The 17,920-nt window shown below is 32.2% G+C and overlaps 3 protein-coding genes across 4 annotated transcripts; all 3 read right to left on the bottom strand.

Moving 5' to 3' along the window:
- Window positions 1-179: 179 nt before the first annotated feature.
- On the bottom strand, window positions 180-10,755 carry LOC107365166 (inactive CLIP domain-containing serine protease A8). The gene is made up of 5 exons (XM_025161460.2): window positions 7,261-10,755; window positions 6,602-6,781; window positions 5,398-5,776; window positions 5,156-5,316; window positions 180-2,310 (listed from the first exon to the last, which is right to left on the bottom strand). Exons 1-5 carry the CDS (start codon window positions 7,972-7,974, stop codon window positions 2,044-2,046), a joined length of 1,701 nt encoding a protein of 566 aa, XP_025017228.2. The 5' UTR covers window positions 7,975-10,755; the 3' UTR covers window positions 180-2,043.
- LOC149093659 (uncharacterized) lies at window positions 9,190-15,091 on the bottom strand. 2 transcript variants are annotated; one of them, XM_089269514.1, is made up of 3 exons: window positions 13,226-15,091; window positions 9,741-10,064; window positions 9,190-9,592 (listed from the first exon to the last, which is right to left on the bottom strand). In XM_089269514.1, exons 1-2 carry the CDS (start codon window positions 14,390-14,392, stop codon window positions 9,747-9,749), a joined length of 1,485 nt encoding a protein of 494 aa, XP_089125640.1. In that variant the 5' UTR covers window positions 14,393-15,091; the 3' UTR covers window positions 9,190-9,592; window positions 9,741-9,746. The 2 variants fall into 2 exon arrangements, with proteins under 2 accessions (XP_089125640.1, XP_089125639.1); XM_089269513.1 differs by having other exon boundaries at window positions 9,190-10,064; window positions 13,226-15,089.
- Window positions 15,092-15,401: 310 nt separating this feature from the next.
- On the bottom strand, window positions 15,402-17,542 carry LOC107365080 (endochitinase-like). Its single transcript, XM_089269517.1, has 8 exons — window positions 17,392-17,542; window positions 17,106-17,327; window positions 16,787-17,049; window positions 16,609-16,712; window positions 16,215-16,341; window positions 15,973-16,158; window positions 15,736-15,913; window positions 15,402-15,654 (listed from the first exon to the last, which is right to left on the bottom strand). The coding sequence occupies exons 1-8, from the start codon at window positions 17,423-17,425 to the stop codon at window positions 15,566-15,568; spliced, it is 1,203 nt and encodes a 400-aa protein (XP_089125643.1). The 5' UTR covers window positions 17,426-17,542; the 3' UTR covers window positions 15,402-15,565.
- Between the last annotated feature and the right edge of the window lie 378 nt (window positions 17,543-17,920).

Raw genomic sequence — 17,920 nt, 5'->3', positions numbered from 1 at the left:
TATCAACTCATATCGTCATATTTTCTGGTTGCTTAATGGTTATTAATGCGCACGATTTTTTTCATTGTATTATTTAAGAATAATCATGGTTGAATGGTAAAAATATGTTGAAGTAGCTAGAGGTAGTTTATGCAAAAAATTAATTAATCAGAGCAGACAGAATAAATCAGAGAGAAAAATTCTAGAAATTGCTCAAATTTTTATTCGAGTAGTAAAGTTCATTATACAGTATATAAAATCCAGGAGATTTTGTAAATTAGAAAAATTGATAATTTTCAGCTTAAAAAGTTCAGGTTTGCAAAGGGATAGTCTCATCAAAATCGTCTTCACTTGAATCATCTTCAATGAACTGTGTGTGCGTAGGTGCTGTTGTAGTGGAATCATGAGCTTTTTTCATGTGTCGATGCAAACTGCTAACCATAGAGTAAGCGTGATCACAGTAAAGACACTTGTGCAGGCGATAAAAATGTTTACTTATTACATGTTGTTGCCAAAACCCACGCGTAAATGGCTTGAAACAAACGAAACAAATGATATAACCAGAGCCTAGTGATAGATCATCCTTGATTAAGGGTAAAATATTATCGACACAATTCGCAATCCGTTGTATATGTGAATAATGTTGCCGTACACAAGTTCGACTGAAGTCAATTTCACTTTTTCGAGCGCATCTTTTGCTTTTTTCCTTCATCAGTATCCGCTGTTTTTTTATTTCAAATTCTAGTTGTTTGAGGCACGACTTTGATGTTGACATCTTGACACATTTTTTATTACTTTTGGCTGCTGTTGCTGGAGAAGCTGAGTCTGTGATGTTAAGGTCAGTTTGAATTTCATCACAATTCATTGATACTTCCATTGGGCTTGAATATGAGACAAAACAAAAAACTTTAAACTCGAAATGAGTTAAACCATAAAAACTTTTGTATTTATTATAATCTCAAAACAATCAATTTACTTGTGTCTCAAGTTGCTCTCTCAAGGAAAATCTCTGCTTTTAACGAATTTAAATTTAAACAAATTGGCAACAATGTTAACATCTCAGTTCGGCTGACTGATTAAAATTTATCTATTGTGAGTAAACAATTGCTAACTTTCTTATCGACTAAATATAAATATTAATGCAAACAACACTTTGAAACATCAAACTGCGGCTTCTTCTCACTTTGATTGCCAGTATTTTGTTGGTCATTGATGCATTAATAATGAAGATTTAAATTCAACATTCAATCTTGTTTATAAACTGCTACATCAGGAGTCAGTAGGATCGTCATCGTGTCAATTAATGCACAAGTGCAGGTATCAATAGAACATTTTGAAAGCAACTCTTTCCGATTAATCTGATTGGATCTTGATCGACCTTTAATTGAATTTGATTTAAAATTAATCTAATCAGGAAAAGAACATCAGAACATTTCAATTTTCTGGTTTCGTAAGAAAAGTTTTTTGCCAGCTTTGACCTTGGCTTTGAAAACAATAAACAGCAATCCATTTAGTAGTAAGTAAAGTATCAAAGTTAACTGAATCTTTTTCGTCTATTAGCCAAGATAAATGGTGTTTCCGCTCGTAAATTGTGAGCATGTTGTCAGGAAAAGGCAAAAAATAATCATAAATGGATTCAAGTCAGTTTTTATGCTTTGCTCTGTTTTCCTTGGATCTATTACCATTACAATGATAAAAAGAGGAAGACACGACGGATTGGTTAAATTGTACTGCAATTGATCAATTGTTGGATAAAAACAAAGAGAAAAGGAAAGTAATTGAATTGTTATGGTTGATGAAGAGTATTGACGAAAAGGAAGTGGAAATAAAGGGAACACACAAGCTGATCATAATGATAATGACGAGGAAAAGAGTTATCTTTTCATTATTTGTTTCATAACTATCTTTATATTTATTTAGCAGATAACAATGAGCATTTTAAGCTATCATTGGTTACATTTAGTTGACAACTTGGTTGTTGAGTTAATCATTGTAAGTAGTTTGTCGCTGTCTATCAACATTCATTTCAAAACTCTTTTAGCGCAATCAATACTTTGTTTGCTTTCAATATTGGGTTCCAGTTGCTGATGGTTTAGCTGGTTGAGCGTCTGAAATTGGCAATGATGATGATGCAGGGTAACTCGATGCTGGTGACCAATAATTTTTAACATCATTTCCTGTCATTTCTGTTATCCATTCCAGATACTTTTGTACATTGATATAAACACCAGGATGACCTGGTTGACCACAATCGATTCCCCATGAAACGATTCCAACCAAAGTATAAGTTCCATCTTGACGATAACAAACTAAAGGTCCTCCACCATCACCCTAATAATCATAAAAATCATTCAATGATTAAAAGCTTCAATTGGATGTGAAAATGAACCTGATCAATTCAAGACTTGAGTTCTTGTAGGAATATCAAACTATTAAACAATGAACAGCAATTGTTGTAAAGCTCTCCCTTGTGAACCAAGTTTATTAATTACACCATGATTATTATCATTGCTGTATGAATACAATCCAATGAACAGTTTGCATTTCGATTTTGATTTGAAAAAGTACAGTGATTTTGGTGGTTAACTCTCCAGGAACTACATACGTATAGCATTTTTTAACATGCTATAATTATTTTTATAACCTTATCTAAGTTTGATCAGAATTGTTAACTCGTTTTATTTTATCTTTTTTTATCGCAACTCTAAGCAATCACCATTTATTCATCTCCCTGACCAAGTGAAAAGACCAATTTAAATTAAAATCATTTCCGTTTGTTCCAGTTAACAATGTTAGCTATTAATATCAGCTGATAGTACAATGTGTAATGTGTTGATTATGCTGAATAACTACATAAAACTGTAGCAAAATGTTTGTTGTGAATGATTGAAACAAAATCAGTGCATTTTTACTGGAAAGTGAGCAACAGAAAATAATCAATAAAATTCTCGTAATTGTCAGGAAAGACAATAATCAAGAAAAGAAACGAAATGTTCACTGTCTGTATATTCAATGAATCGTTTAGCATGCATTTGAAAAATCATGGAAATGAAATTATGAAGCATGTTGTACTAATATCACTATAAAGTACATGCAAATAATCAATAAGTGAAGGAATGAAAATAAGTGATTAATGTGATATAAAAATGGTTCAAATAACAAGAATCAGTTTTCCCATGTCGTTTATGCTATCAACACTGAGATCCAGATTGTCAAATCATTTTCAAGTTATCGTAATAGTTGTGATAATCAATTTTAAAAAGGATTGAAAAGTGATTTGAAAGGCAGTGTGAATATGCAAGTTTTGATGAAATTTTTTCTGGTAGCTAGCAATTTCGACGTTTGAGTGAGGGTCAATGTTAATGATTGCTTGATTTAATCAATAGAAAGCAAAGGCTTGTCAATGAGTTTTCTCATCGACACAGAGTCTATGCCTATCCATGCATCATGCAATATTAATAAATTGGACTTGATCTAATTAATAGTTAAAAATGTTCATTAGACCATGAACAGTCTCTTTTTCTAAAGGGTCGGGGATCTCGGTGTTTTGTTTTTCATTTGCCAAATCAGTAATGATAATTATCTTTACTGAATTTATGATGTCCTTGAAAAGGCAAACAAAAGTCAACAACAATAATGAATGAAATAAATCCAAATGTAAAGACAATTCTTTCGAATATCAAGTAATCGAATTGAATGACAGTATGCCAAGTACAGATAAGTTATAGTATCTTAACAGCAGCAAGATAACAATGACTTTGGAATACTAATCAGTCGAAAAATGAAAAAGTCAAATCATAACGTTTTTAAACAATGTATTTGTTCATTTCTTGTTGAATGCCTTACAGGTTTCATTCTCATTCAAATGCCCAACTTAAAAATTGATTATTGAGTTACCATCATATTTATGATTCCAATTTCACTTGCACATTTAAACTTGCAATAACTGATATCTTTTAATGTCAATTTTATCAAACTAAAATTTGCGTTTCTAATGTCGTCAGTTTATTAAATTTGAAAATTGAAGCTGATTGCAATTTGTTTTGAATGATTTGCATTCTCATGGAATGCATAAAATACTATTCTAACTTGACAAAATTCGTGATGAACAACATGTATTACTGGTACAGTTCTTTGAGGACGAAAAATTGATTTTCAGACAAAAGATAACTTCACTATTGGATTTGTGAGCAGTTGAACCTTGAAGCGTATCATAGCCTGTAAACATAAATATTACAATGATGAAGATTAACTTGAAAGAAAATGAAGATCGAATAACGATTTGATAGCTGTGATAATAGAAAGAGATTAGAATAGTATTGAAGAGGAAATATGCAGCATACTCTGTTCTTGTTCATTTATCACACTGAATCTCATGTAATACAGATAATAATTCACAATAACTTTTCATCAATGCTGGTCCCGTTGGCATCTTCCTTCCTCTTCTTTCCTAACCCATTTCCCTTTAATTAATTGCTCAATCTGAATTTAGTATTAACGATTTCACTGTCACTTTCATTGTTTAAGATTACGTTGGATTGGGTTTTCATTAATTTTGGTTTTTTTCTGTTTCGACCTTGAATGATGAAAAACAATATAATAATATGAAGCTTCTTCAATGAATAAGACATCGAGTTAATCTAATCAGTAAAGTCATGAATAGTTTGTTCTCATCCGCTTTATTTGATTATAGATAGTTTCAAGCGATCACTGAACAATGGATGGAATGGACAATTTGCCTTATTCAAGCAACAAAAGTTTCAATGGCAATTATAAAATATATCTGATTCAACTCATCTTTTGGTTCATATGTTTTCTGTTTTTTAATTTCATTTCTCAGTTGAATTAGTTTGAGATGATTCATTTTAAGAATTTAATATTTTCCACTAAATTAAATTAATTGCTTATAATTCGAGGAGAACCTAATTTCTACATCCAATAAAACTGGACGCCACTATTAATGATACGATTAACTTTCAATAAAACAATGAATTAACTAATTAAATCAAGTTTTCTTTAAGGTCCAATTACTTGCAAGTTGAATTAAGCTGTAATAGATTCGAGTCAAAATTGTGTCTCAAGAATTGAAGTGAACGCAAAAGCAAAAAGTATCATTCAAGATATAAATGATACAATGTATTATGCCGTGCAGAAGAAAGTTTCAACTGTTACTTACTTTGCATGAATCTCGTCCTTCTTCACCTCCAGCACACATGAAACCGTCATGTAACCGAAATCGCGGTCCCAAACGAGTGCGACGAAGTCTTTTTTGACAGTCATAATTTGATATAATGGGTAAACTGACCTCTTTCAATATATTAGAGTAATGTCCTCCTTCTACAAGAAAGTTAAGTTTCGAGTTAAATCAATTGCAAATCGATTCCTAATGTCTAATGGCACCAGTCTTTCACAACTTACTATATGCATTTTTACCCCAACCTGTAGTGACACATTGATGTCCTTCAAATACTTCATCAGGTGTTGGTAAGCAGACTGAGTCAATGTTTGGTTTGAAATTCACTGGACGATCCAGTTTAAGCAGAGCAATATCATTCCAAAGGTTGTTGGGATTGAACTTGGGATGAATGAGAACCCTTTCAACCAGATAATCCTCATGAGGCAAGAATTCAGTGGTCTTCTGAGTGTCCCATTCACCAAGACGAACCTTTAATGCATATTGAGTGGAATCAATGAATGCTTTAACACAATGAGCAACTGTAAGAACGTGCTGTGAGTCAATCAAAGTACCGCCACATTGGAATATATTGACATCTTTCTCAATTTTTAAAACAGCAACCTATTGAAATGCGATGATAAAGAGATTGAGATGAGCAAACAAAATTCATTAGAAAAGCTTAAAATATAATAGAAGACTATTCCCAAGAAGATCAGTCCAAGTTGAGAGAAAATTTGAGCTTCTACCAATTTTTGCACATTATTGTCATGATAGAATCTATTGTAAAAACATTATCTATGATTAAAGAAACATTTTCTAAGACAAGTTTATAATAAATGCCAAGGTTTTTAAAATTTCGATTTTTCTTCGACAATCTCAAGACTTTTTTAGTTTATGCTTACTATGCAAACTATCGAAATCATCATAGAAAACTCGAAATTTCAAATACCGAATTCATTGACCTCTAACCTAACCCAACCTAACCTGATTGATCAGAATATTGAGTCAAACTTAATGCAGATTAAAATATCATACAGAATCTCTCGAGTTTATCATTACTTTCATTCAATTCTAGTGAAATTGTTATAAGAAAATATTATTTTCTATTATAATATTCCTGTAACTTTGATGCTTATTTACTCTGTTTCCTGTAACCCTTTGAAAAGGATAATTTTATACATTTGTATTTCTGTTTATACTACTGTGTAAATCAAAACTGAATTGAAAATATGTATTCATGATCAAAATTGAATCTGAAGATTGAAGAATCAATTTGCTGAATAAAATGGCAAAAAATATACCAGTCTAGCTAGTCTTGGAAGAAAAGTTTCTTGAATCTTCTGCTGGAAATGAAATAGCTGCAATCAGATAGTCTATTGCTTATTTACTATTTTATGGCTGAAAATATCCAGAATTCAGTCCTTGGTATAAAAAATGCATTTTTACCTGCCATGGCCATTCGCCGAAATCAGATTCACCTTTGCTACTCGGAACAAGTATCCGTCTGTTTATTCCACTTGGATTACGAATCCCACATTTATGTGTATATGGCAATTGAGTTGCTGTTTCAGGTTCAGAGCAGCAAACATGGAAAGTGCCACAATAAGGGGGTTGATATCGACCATCCTATTCAGATTATGACATCAAATGTTAAAAAAGTCAATACTTTGTTTTCATACGATAACATTAATCTTTCGACCTGGAATTGGTAGTTGTACAAATCCATCGAAACAACACTCTTCTAGCAAAAATATCGCATCCTACAAGCTCAAAAACAAACAAGTACAACTCAAGGCAAACTGAAACAATAGTATCCTTACTTAGAAGGATATTTATTATAATATTGCAATTAAAATTTGTTTTCATAAATTTTCTGTTGTTTATTGCAAACGCAATACTTGACATTGTTGGAATGCATCAATTTTACTTTCAAATTACACTCAAATAACTTACTCGATCTTAATACTGAATCGATTTTTGTTGAACTTCTTTGAAGCAATAAAAACACAACTTGTTAAGTTGATATAAAAGTATGCAATATTAAATAATCGAAAATTTGAACCATTATTTTGCACTCAACCTTTTCTTTCAAAATTCAAACTCACCAAAGGAATTTCTTTTTTCGGTGGTTCTTTGATTCTTGGATCAATTATTCCAGCTCCGTCATCAACTATTCTGCCATTATCACATTGATAGTAAGGAACACAAATACAACCATGAGATTCTTGACCATCATCATCAGGATATGATTCAATCGAATGGCCTGGCTTCTTGTTTCCCGATGATGTTGGATACGAAGCTTCACTTGGATCAATGGTTTCCACTGCAGGTTTTGATGGACCATAGCCAGATGATTCTGAATGTTTGTTGCCTCCGATTTCATCGGGTTTACCAACTTCACTCACTGGTCGATACTGTTCAGGTTCACTTTCATAAGCTGAAGGCTTTTGTATTGGCGGTGGTTTATTCGGTTGGTGAGGTGGAACGATAACTGGCCTGTTTGGTTGCGAAGGGTTGTTATAACCATTGGATTCTACTGGTTGATATTGTCCATGACTAGGTGGACCTGAAGGTTGAAGCTGAAAAGACGGAAGATTTGCATATCCAGCTGATGAAGCACCTGGTTTATGTTGTCCTGGCTTGACTGGTTTAACACCCGCATCTGTAAATAATGATGACAATACTTCTAAAGCACCTGAACCATAAGTTCGAGATTGAAGAGCACTTTCACTGTTATTCTTTACACGATGTGTCGCATCTGTTACTGTTATCAATGACAAACTTAAGTAAAAAACTAATTTCATTAAAAAGAATCTCATGATTAACTTTGGATTTGAAAGAATAATCGAAACTCGTCTCAAGATATTCAACTTGCTTTACTGGTCAAACTTAAAGATCTATTGAATTACTTTGTAATAACTAAACTGAACTTGCTGCTGTTGGTGATGATGATGAATATACTTGAAGACAAAGAGAGTAAACAAGTGAATGATGTGAAGGAATGGCTAGTTTCATGGTTAATGAAAAGCCTCAAGGACTTTTGTCTAAATGTTTTCTTTTTTAGGATAAAGTCATCTTTAACTTTCCTTAGGCGAAACAAAATTCAAGAAGCAAAAAATAAAAAGAAAAGCAAAAATCTCTTTAGTCTCAACAATCGTTAATAACGTCATTCATCGCCATCAAGATAGAAAGTAAATATTGATTGTTACAACCCATTATCAAATCTGTTGGCTGACTTACCTGAAATAAACCTGGGAAAATATCTTCAGTTTCACTTTAACTTACCCAATAACTTAGTTCAACTTTTATCTAAACTCAAATGAAATCAAGAAGTTTCACAAAACGTGTTTCAATGTGCAACAAAATCGTGATAACTAATTGTTAACCTCGACCTCTAAAGAGCATGAGACGCTCATTTTCATCGTACACTGATTGAAGATTATATCAGAATATTTCTTTTCTGGAAGTAAATTTCAATTACAAAGTTAATATAACAGCAAAAGTTGAAAGTAAAAGCTCAAGTGTTTCGTTTTTCAAATTTTATTGGGAAACATAAATATTTTTATATCTGTTTGCTGTCATTACGACAATAATAGTGATTGAACATAACATCTGTACTAAAGATATTTATGATTATTTGTATAATAATACATTGTTTTGGCTTGCTTTCTCCTCGTTTTGCTTCGATATTTATTCATATCACAATTATTTGGAAACGATTGTCTTTTGCTCAACAATTATTAGGGTGTCCGGCTCAATGTGTCACACTTTTGAATGTGAATATTTTATTGATGAGTGAACCAATTTAGCCAATTCTTTTGAAAATCATATAAATAGAGATTCAGAATTTTTTTGACACGTCATTAACAATTATCCGTTTTCTAATTCGAAATATATCGGGAAAAATCGAAAAAAATGAAATTTTATGCGGCTCAAAATCTTATCAAAAACAAAGGGTCCCCCCTGTGATTTGCTCGCGATAGAAACTTTTTTAATCGAATATTTCTCGAAAACTTGAAGATCAAGAGAAAAACTGAGAAAAGTGATTTTTAATCAACTCAAGTACTATAATTAAATGGAATAAAATTGCAAAACTTTTCATTGATATCGACGCTATATGGCCACAAAGTTCGAAATTTACAAAATCGCCATTTTTCGATTTTTTTCTAATTACTTTCGAATTATCAATGTTTTAACGGTTTGAGATGTGTCAAAAAAATTCTGAATCTCTATTTATATGATTTTCAAAAGAATTGGCTAAATTGGTTCACTCATCAATAAAATATTCACATTTAAAAGTGTGACACATTGAGCCGGACACCCTAATATATTCCAATCTATTGGCTCGATATTTACAAACCCGGAACTTGTGTCTCAATGAAGGAGCCCATGGTAATTAGAATAGTGAAGATGAAGATTGGCGATCATTGAAATGAACTGATGAAGAGACGAAAGAAACTTATTATTACTTGAAACTAGATGGTTCTGCATACATTTATATAATATTATTCCGAGCTGTTATTTGTGTTTTTGAATAAATGACAATCAATTGAAATGGCCCAATAACAAAACAAAATAAACTGACCCTGTGTTATCTTCTGAAAATGTTGGTCAAGGCTCTGATGAAAAGAAATAATGTGAATGCCAGAACAGCAACCGTGATAAATTTGGCTGCATTGTTAAATGTACACTCAAAGCATCGACAGTCCATAAAGGTTTCCCAATGTGCCTTGAAAACAGTTTCCAAATCTTTCTTCTCCACTTCTGGGTGTAGAATCTTTCGAAGATCAGTCAACTTTTCATGAGGCACATCATAAGCTGAGTAACTTGAGGTTATACTCGGTGCCCGAGAGGCTATCGACGAATAACGATGCGTGTAGGTTATTGCAGTCCGTGTGGTATTTGCATTCTGCAAAAGTAAACAATTGTATTTATAACATTTGAATGGACATTGGGTATTTTCATAAGTTACTTATGACACAAATCAACTATTTTTTTCTCTAATGTAACATGAATTTCGCTCAGTTAAACGATTATAAAACTTATTATTACCATTATCATCATCATTTAAGGAATCTTATAATAATATAAGATATTACGAGAATCGTCAGTAAAATTAAACTCTTGATAAAATATTAAATTGAATAAACTGGATTTCTTTATTTATTTATTCACTTCATTTTGATTTAAGAGTAACAATCGGAGTTAAATGAATTTTGATATTGCCATACATGTTGACATCTTCAAAGTCCCAGAAGATGCTACAGTATGGTACATTTAGATTGGCAGACGAGTCCAATTGACAGTGAGAAGCATGAGCTATTAGTTTATTTGCCACAGCCACCACCACCACTGCCTCCACCGCCACCACCGCCACCACCAGCAAGTCTGCTTACGGCTTCAGAATTATGCGGTGAATTGCCAGGACCTGCCAAAGCTGATTGCCATTCGTTCATAGTTGGTGCTGCTAAAGCAGCGGCGAAACACACGAAAGCAAAAAGTAAAACTTGAATAAACTTCATGATGATTTGGTTGAAAGTTTTAAGAATAATTGGTTTAAGAATGATAGTTGGTTGTTGAATGGTGGATGAGATACTTTGAATTACTGATGATGAATGAAGAAAACTCGCTCTTTTATACCACTTCAACTAATTAATTCCAATGACTCGATGGGCAAACATATACCTCGACTTTTTTACATTTTGCATTGTTATCATCTTCTGATCAAATTTGCAAGTAACCCAACTTTGTGAACAAAAACAAAGTTCATTAACACGATCAACAAATTACAATGAATATTCAGATAAAGATAAAAAACGAGATGCAGCGGCATCTTGAGCAAACCACACTTTCAGCCAAATTAAATAAATTGACATGAAAATTCAATGTAACTCTTTCAATATGTTTTTTATTGATTTTGTTCACAAATCTATTTTAAAGGCTTTAATAAAAACTCCCTGAATATTCATATAAATATATTTGGGTGGAGCTGTTCCCAAATATGATTCGTCTATTACAACTTCATCTTGAGCAAAAGAGAATATTCGAAATTCTAGTTGAGAAATAATGATGATGATAGCGATAATGAAGGGTGAGGTTGACATATTGATAGATCAAACATTATGATAACTTTTGCTGTCTTGTTTTACATTTCTCGTTGAACACAGAACATTTATGTCTAGAAAATTTCATGACCCTGAAAATGACCCTAATACAAAAGAGACAAAAATGATGGATTCATTTTTTCTTTGCAAACCAGACATATTTTTTTAATGATGAAATGAAAATTTTTTGATTTAAAATCAGGTAAAGGTCTTGTTTAATGTTTATTAATAGATCATTTTAAATGTCTTTTTGGGATTCATCTAATTAGTTGAAATACTAATAAACTGTAAAAAGAAAAGTCTATAATTAGTATTCAAATATTAGTTTATCGATTATTTTGTTGAAATTAAACTTGCTTGAAATCTTAGTTGACAATGTTTAAACCAGCAACAAATTGCATTTAAAATATGACAATCACCACTCGACCTGAGTTCAATTCAGTGAATAAAACGCAAGAGTTAGCAAAAGTGTATTTGAATACGGTAATATAATATTCTCGGAGGATGTCGTTGAAATTTTACGCTATAATTAGTCAGCGATCAATAATTCATCTGATAAAGTTGCCCAACTTTTATTCTCAAAATATTCGGTTTGAAATATCAGATTTGAAGATTCAATTTGCATAGAGATGTCTACGATTGATCAATGTCAAGAGTAATTATTTTTAACCTTAAATCATTTTGATTATTAAGTTGCCCAAATGGCTCATTTTATTGGTACAATCGATTGTCCAGTTTGATGAAAATTATTCAACGATTCTGGCTCTAATACCGTTGAATAAAGTTTAGTATTGAGTCATGAAAACAAACATTAAAAGCACAAAAGATGAAATTTGCATTATTCTTGTGTAAACTCAAAAGTCAAGTAACTTTAACCAGCATCAGTTAAACTAACATTAAAAAGTTTAAAATTGAAAACAAAGTAAATGTCAACAGAAACCATTGAATTCATGAAAAGGTGTTGACTCAGATCACAATTATATCCTCAATGATGAAGTAGCTTTGAACTTTGAAAAGGCAAAAGCATGACTGATGCGACCCTAGATTTCAAATTAAACTTGTTTTCCTTAATAATGAAACGTTATTGTTCTAACAATGAAACGTTTTTCATTCTATTTTTAGTTGCAGAACCTGAATTCAGACTCGTTATTTATCTAAAAAAGCATGATAGAAACTTGCTAAATGTTATCAATGAAAGTAAAACTGTTTGAAAATAACAATCTTTTGTTTCCTCGAAACACAAATTATCATCATTATTTCGTAAATTTTACTTCAAATAACAATTTTTTTGTAAAGCAATCATCTTAATAAAAAGAACTGGAAAAGAAGAACAATTTTCGTTGGAAACTCTTCTCAACTCACTATTATATTGTATTTGATTGCGTGTTGGACAAACAATTTCGAAAGCTTCAGTAGACATTGACATTTTTCGGTTATCATAATCATTATCTGTGCAAATTATATGTTCATGATTTCATGATGTAATTTAATATCAGAAGAAGTAAATGTTTTGCTATTGAACATTGAAATATTGATGCGACAGTAGAAATGTGGAAATTGTTTCAACATGGGTTAGAGAAATGAAACAAGAAAGAAAAATTATTAAGGATTAATCAGATGCAAAAGTGCATGAATTGAACAATATTGAAAAGATAATCTGTGTAAAGTTGAAAAATGGAAAGCGAATCACATTTCTAATTATCCTTGTGTTCCTTCACTTCATTATTATCTGATAATCAAGAAAACGATGATTAATTTTTGGATTCCCATTTGCCAGTAATAATAACATGGAGTTTATTCATGTTATGATAATGTTATAATTATGACAATGATAATAATAATTTGAGGGATTTATTTCAAGGTTTCCGTTCCAAGTTCATGGAACAATTGCTTCGAAATGTTTAGTTAATGAGTTGTGCATTTTTTATTAATCTCGGCTTTTCTAGTTACTCTTTTTGCTTCTTACCTGAATCCTTATATTTTCCTGATTGAGTATTTTGCTGGCCCAATCAGGACTTGGGGCTGAAGATTCATTGGTATCAGGAGTGTCAGGAAGTGGATGTGAACCAGACAATCGTCTTTCAAGCAATAACTTTTTATCATTTGGAACTCCTTTAAGTAAGTTTTTTATTTTTCTATTCTCACTTTTCTCATTGACACTAATCACATTTTCTTTTGACACATTATCTGGACTGGTCACTGTCCCATCTTCAACATTTTCACTTTCATTAGTAGTTGGATGAGCACCAGTTTCATCACGACTATCACAATTTTCAGCATTCTCTTGTTTCTCAACTTGTTTCCTTTTTTCGTTTGCATCATCACTGCAATCAATTACAGTATCATCAACTGCTCTACTTGATTGACCGCCTTCAACTTCCGTTGCTTCCATGTTTAATTTAATCTCAGCTAAACTATTATTATCAGGCTGTGAGGGACGAAATGAACTTTTAACTAAACCATTTGGTAACGAACCATTAAAGATAATTCCATTAGGCTTTGTATTATTATTAGACTTTATAATACTGAAAACAGTCATTTTGGATTCACGATTAGGATCAATTTTATTCTTGACCAAAGGTGAAAAATTTGGCAATGAGTCAAAGATGTTGTTGTGTGAGTTCTTGAATGATTGTTGTACAGCTTTGGTCTTATTAGCTTTAGTCAATCCTTGAAGTTGTTTTTCATGTGATTGTTGATTATTGTTAATACATGGCTCTGGATGAATCTCTGCATGGACAGTATCGGATAATAATAATGATTTGATGTTACTAAATGATTCTGTAATTTGATTTTCAATTGTTGGTGAATCACAAGATTTGAGTTGGATTTGTTTGAATGGTTCGATATAAGTTTCAAGTTTTGATTGAACATTATTTGAGTCACTAATAAGAGGAATGAAGTAAGGACAACTGCAAGTTTCATCAACATTAGCATTTGTTTTTTCATTTGGTTTACTCTGGTTTGGGTCAATCGATGAGCACAATGATGATGTTGAAGATGATGAAGAACACGGAGAAGAAATGGAAGAAACAGATAATGTCGAACATGATGATGCATTTGTTGTTTGGTTGTTAATAACTTTTTTATTATCATTTTGATACTGTACAGTGGTTCCAATGTACTTCGACATCTTTGATGAACTTTCACTCCTTTCGCACTCATTGTGATGGTCCCTTGTCTCTCTTAATCCTTTTGGATTATTCAATGTCACTAAAAGTCTTATGATAACCTGTTTAGCTTGGCGTTCACTCAGGTTCAAATAAGCTGCTCAATTGATGGGACGAAAATAAATTACATGGATTAGTTAAAATCTGGCACTTTATTAACGCTATTGCAGGAACATGATTGTTTTAAACTAAAACACTTTGAATTGGATTCTAAAACAATGTAAAGGCATAAACTTTCAATGTTAAGATTTTGTGTACATAAAAATAAGTTGTACTGGATTAAGGACATTATTGTGTTATGTTGTACTTTTCATCAAATCAAGTATGTTTTTCTGGTCTGAACAGATTTTGCAGTTTATTGTTGAAAAGAAAACTGTTTTACTTTAGATTATTAAATCTTTTTCACAAAATTCAATGAAAACTTCTCCGGTTCAGATTTGTTTTCTAGCAAATGCTTTAAAATTATACTTTGATTTCTTTGGTTAAATCAAAGTCTGTTCACTGTTTTACTCTGTTCATGGTTCCTGCGATCGATATCTTTGGAAGATAAACTCACTCTTTCAGGCTTAGTGAGATGAAAACATTGAATTCTCATTGAGAGGATGCAACTTTTTCTTCGCATTGTTACAAAGAAATAGATTGATGTAACTTTTGAAAAGAATATCGATAATATAATTGAGAAACGGAGAGAAAATGATGGATACTAGAACCTCAGGGAAATTAATCAAGTTTGTGCATTAATTAATGTCGGTGTGTAGTCGGGTTTCATCTCTTTAAGGAACTTTGGGATTGACCGGTATGTTCATGGGAATCTTCAGACAATTAGGCAAAATCTTGCCCATTCCTCATTAGTCTGACTCGATCTCTCGTATCGTCTTTTGAAAGTAAAGCTTGATATTGCCAGGGATATTTGTAACTGAGTTCATGCTGTTAGACTTGCATAATTGTTTCAAGAATTTAATAAAACTTTAGTATCTTTAAATTCACATCTTTTATTCATTTTCATTGCAATCACAAACTATTGTAACTTCAGTCTTGCCATAAAATGAGTTCTAGTATTTTCTCATTTTAAAATGATTAATTAATGCACACAATTATCATTATTATTAGATCTTTGAGTTCAAAATGGAATCCAATCAATATCTAAAGCCAGAGTTGACTTTCTCAAGCAACCAATGCTTACAGGCGCCTTTTCGCCCACAAACACCGACGAAGTCGTCCATATCTATTCATGTAAAACAATTTAGCATAAGAACTAATTACATACCAAACACAGCAATAAATTTTGTAAATAAATGTGACTTACCTATTGACCAAATCATGGCACCTCCATAACCTTCACTTTTGATGAACTTCATTTTTTTGTCTAAACTGATGACATCTTCGTAGCCAACCCATTGACCATTTCCATACCGAAACGGAATCTCGTTTATCCTATCATAGCCCTTCTCTTTAAGGCCAGCATTATATTGACCTTGACAAACCTATCAATAGTAACCCGTTTTAAATGACTTTGTTTGGACAATTAATCTGTTCAACTTACCTCGTAATACGACAATATACCAGGCTGTTTCGTGTATTTACCAGCTATTCCAACGCCTTTTATTGGTGCATTCAATGAATGGTAGTTAGGATCTAATAGAGTGAAACTTTTGCCGAAGAATGGGACGCCGACGATCAATTTACTTTTAGGTGCTCCTTTTGTATTCCATAGTCTCATAACATCTCTCTAATAGAGTATCAATTAATATCAAATCACATAGACACATACTGGTAGACACCTACGATATTTAAATGCCTATTTGGTCCGTACTTTTCGAAAGGTCTTTGGTATATTGGGCTATGCACATCAGCATGACCTGACCAATCACCGCGTAAATGAAATGTCATTACATGTATTTGATGCAAATACCTAAAGAAGATTATTAAATCAAGTTATTGATTGGAGGAATCATAGATTGAGTTTCTATCGAATCTGCATTGATGCTTTACTATGAAAAATTATTGGATATACGAATTGCGCTGCAAGCAAAGTCAGCCTGTGGTAAAGTGGTAGCCTAAAGAAACTATAGCTGGTCAAAGAAATCGTTTTGAAATCTGAAGGAATTCAATTCTTTAGTTTTGATGCAAAATTTATCGACTGCTCATTTTTATTCGTATATATTTTAATAATAATTACCTTGATATTCGAGGGACATCATAGCCACTGTTTATTTGATACTCAGCTGCCGGAACAACAGCAGATAAAATGTAATTATGTTTATCAAATTCCATACGCAATTCCTGGTTAACAAAAAAAAGTAACTCAGCTAATTGTTGTTTAAAGAATTGAAATAATTGAGTTGGCCAATACTTGCTTTGAACAATTGAGCTAGATTATCTTTATCAGAAGGTCTTCCACCTCTCGACGACACTCCAGGATAATCCCAATCTAAATCCAGTCCATCAAACTTGTAATGATTGAGGAACGATAATACGGATGAAATGAATTGACGTCTTGACTCACTTGTACTGACCATATTCGAGTACTTAACACCACTATCAACCCAACCACCAACAGATACCATAATCTTAAGGTGAGGCCACTTTAACCGCAACGCAGCAAAATCTATAAGTCCTCCTTTTACGCATAAATAACATAAGTCATAGGTTTTATATCAAATTAAATAGACTTACTTAACTCATAATCGAAATATTTATCAAGCGATTTAAGTCCGTTTGTTTTTTCGTCCAACCCAACATATTGATAAACCAAGTGAGTACAAAGATTACCGGGAATGTTATTTATCCCATAACTCATGGGAGCTGGTCGATAAACTGCCCAGGTAGAGTAATAACAAACAATTTTATAGCCATGATTCCGTGCATTTGTAACGAAAGTCGACTTTTGACTTAACACTGTTAGCAAATTAAAAGCGAAAAGTAAAAAACGGTAAAAAATCCTGATTATTTCACTTCTCACCTAAAAGGAATACGAATAGCAGTATTTGTCTCATTTGTGTCTTCCAATGAAGTTTGCTATCAAATTGTCTTGTAGTTGCTATCTAATAATAATAATAGATGCAACATAATCTTTTAGTCATCTTTCAGTTTACTTTTATCACACAGCTAGTCTGAAGTTTATCGTTCACTCCTTTTTTCGTTTCGTCACAGCACAGCACCCTAGGGATTCTTTTGCTTAGTTCTGGGGATCAAATGAACAGGTGCAGTTATGTTATAATAATAATAATTATCTCATGGCTTGTTCAGGCTTGATAGTGACTGATTGATAAGATGATACAGATTGAGTAAAATATTGCGCTTTATGATAGGAAAAGATAACTGATTCATGTACTAATAATAAAAACATTGATCGATCGTAGATATCGCTCTTTATACACTTTTTTGCAAAAGACGAGAGTGTGTCACATTATTAATAATGAGCGAATGTTGAATAACTGATAACAAGGTTTCATTTGTCAAAAAACTTTTTCTAATCAATCAGCACACGT

This window comes from Tetranychus urticae, chromosome 3 (assembly GCF_039701765.1).
Source record: "Tetranychus urticae isolate SD_2017Ah chromosome 3, NJAU_TeUrti_SD_1.0, whole genome shotgun sequence".
Lineage (NCBI taxonomy): Eukaryota > Metazoa > Arthropoda > Arachnida > Trombidiformes > Tetranychidae > Tetranychus > Tetranychus urticae.
The sequence above is the reverse complement of the archived record's forward strand: the minus strand, read 5'-3'. Positions and strand labels throughout refer to the sequence as shown.

Bases quoted from the DNA above. Each gene is read 5' to 3' on its own strand.
- LOC107365166 (XM_025161460.2), bottom strand. From the start codon at position 7,974: ATGAGATTCTTTTTAATGAAATTAGTTTTTTACTTAAGTTTGTCATTG. The intron at 6,782-7,260 runs GTGAGTTTGAAT...TAATCTGAATAG, and splicing joins CGAAAAAAGAAATTCCTTTG to GATGGTCGATATCAACCCCC. The intron at 5,317-5,397 runs GTAAGTTGTGAA...ACTTTCTTGTAG, and splicing joins TTGGGGTAAAAATGCATATA to AAGGAGGACATTACTCTAAT.
- LOC149093659 (XM_089269514.1), bottom strand. From the start codon at position 14,392: ATGTCGAAGTACATTGGAACCACTGTACAGTATCAAAATGATAATAAA. The intron at 10,065-13,225 runs GTAAGAAGCAAA...TTACTTTTGCAG, and splicing joins AGGAAAATATAAGGATTCAG to AATGCAAATACCACACGGAC.
- LOC107365080 (XM_089269517.1), bottom strand. From the start codon at position 17,425: ATGAGACAAATACTGCTATTCGTATTCCTTTTAG. The intron at 17,328-17,391 runs GTGAGAAGTGAA...ATTTGCTAACAG, and splicing joins GCTATTCGTATTCCTTTTAG to TGTTAAGTCAAAAGTCGACT. The intron at 15,655-15,735 runs GTAAGTCACATT...TTACATGAATAG, and splicing joins TGCCATGATTTGGTCAATAG to ATATGGACGACTTCGTCGGT.